This window comes from Lactuca virosa, chromosome 1 (assembly GCF_052849685.1).
Source record: "Lactuca virosa cultivar CGN04683 chromosome 1, Lactuca_virosa_CGN04683_v6, whole genome shotgun sequence".
Classification (NCBI taxonomy): Eukaryota; Viridiplantae; Streptophyta; class Magnoliopsida; order Asterales; family Asteraceae; genus Lactuca; species Lactuca virosa.
Genome location: NC_136426.1, coordinates 227,977,968 through 227,979,044, shown reverse-complemented (window position 1 = coordinate 227,979,044; position 1,077 = coordinate 227,977,968). Strand labels below are relative to the sequence as shown.

The following is a 1,077-nucleotide window of genomic DNA, read 5'->3' as shown; positions in this document are numbered from 1 at the left end:
TGGGCTGTGACTGTCTGTTGTTTCTTTGACGACTCCAAGCTTTGTCGTCCTTTCCTCTTGTTATTCTTTCCCTTCTTGTTCTCACTCTCCTTCTTGCTTTCACTTTCCCTATCTTTGTCACCCTTCTTATTGTCATGATCGTACAGCTTATTGGCCAACCTCTTGGCACTGTCAAAAGTTTCTGGATTCGCAGCTATCACGTTTCCTTGAATCGGGGAGGTTAATCCTCAAATGAATCGTTCAATCTTCATCCCCTCAGAATTGATCATTCTCGGACATAACAAAGACAGCTCACTAAACCTTGAAATGTAGGTATCAATGTCAGAGTTGTGGACTGTGAGGTTCCATAGTTCCTGCTCCATTTTCTGTACTTCCCCTCTTGGGCAGTATTCTGTCCTTAGCATTTCCTTCAGTTCCTCCCATGGCATAGCATTTGCCACAGGGAGTGTCATAGCCTCCACATGCCCATTCCACCACGAGAGAGCTTGGTCAACGAACGTGCATGCTGCAAATTTCACCTTACATTCCTCTGTACATCCGCATATTTTAAATACCGACTCCACCTTTTCTATCCACCTCTTTAGGGCTATTACGCCTCCCGTCCCATTGAAGGTTCGTTGTTTGGCGTTGATGAAGTCCTTGTAAGTGCAGGCCTTGGTTGGCCCTTGGTTCATTCCCTGGTTTGAACTGTCGGCTCCGTTTCCATTGCCTCCACCATTGTTCCCATTATGGATGTGGGCTAAGGCTGTTGTGACTGTCGCCGAGACAACTACTTGAAATGCAGCCGAGTTCATTTCTGGTGTAGGCGGGGGGGGGGGGGGTGGTGGTGGTGTATTATTGTTCACTAGTGGGTGTCTTCGAGGCATCTTCTGTCATGGAACAGAAATGTCACAACTAAAAATTTTGGTGCCTTGTAAATACAACACTTATAACAATTATGAATCAACAATGTGAAAGCATGAATGATGCTTATTCAATAACAACAAAACTTCATCAAATACTTCATTCTAGCACTACAAATAGTCAACAAAGAATTGGAAACCCTCGAAATCCCGGTTTAAGTCCATTTTGGATTAG

General features: G+C 44.4%; 1 protein-coding gene across 1 annotated transcript; it reads right to left on the bottom strand.

Moving 5' to 3' along the window:
* Positions 1–227: 227 nt before the first annotated feature.
* LOC145127719 (uncharacterized) lies at positions 228–794 on the bottom strand. The gene has a single exon (XM_079062865.1). It carries the CDS (start codon positions 792–794, stop codon positions 228–230), a length of 567 nt encoding a protein of 188 aa, XP_078918991.1.
* Between the last annotated feature and the right edge of the window lie 283 nt (positions 795–1,077).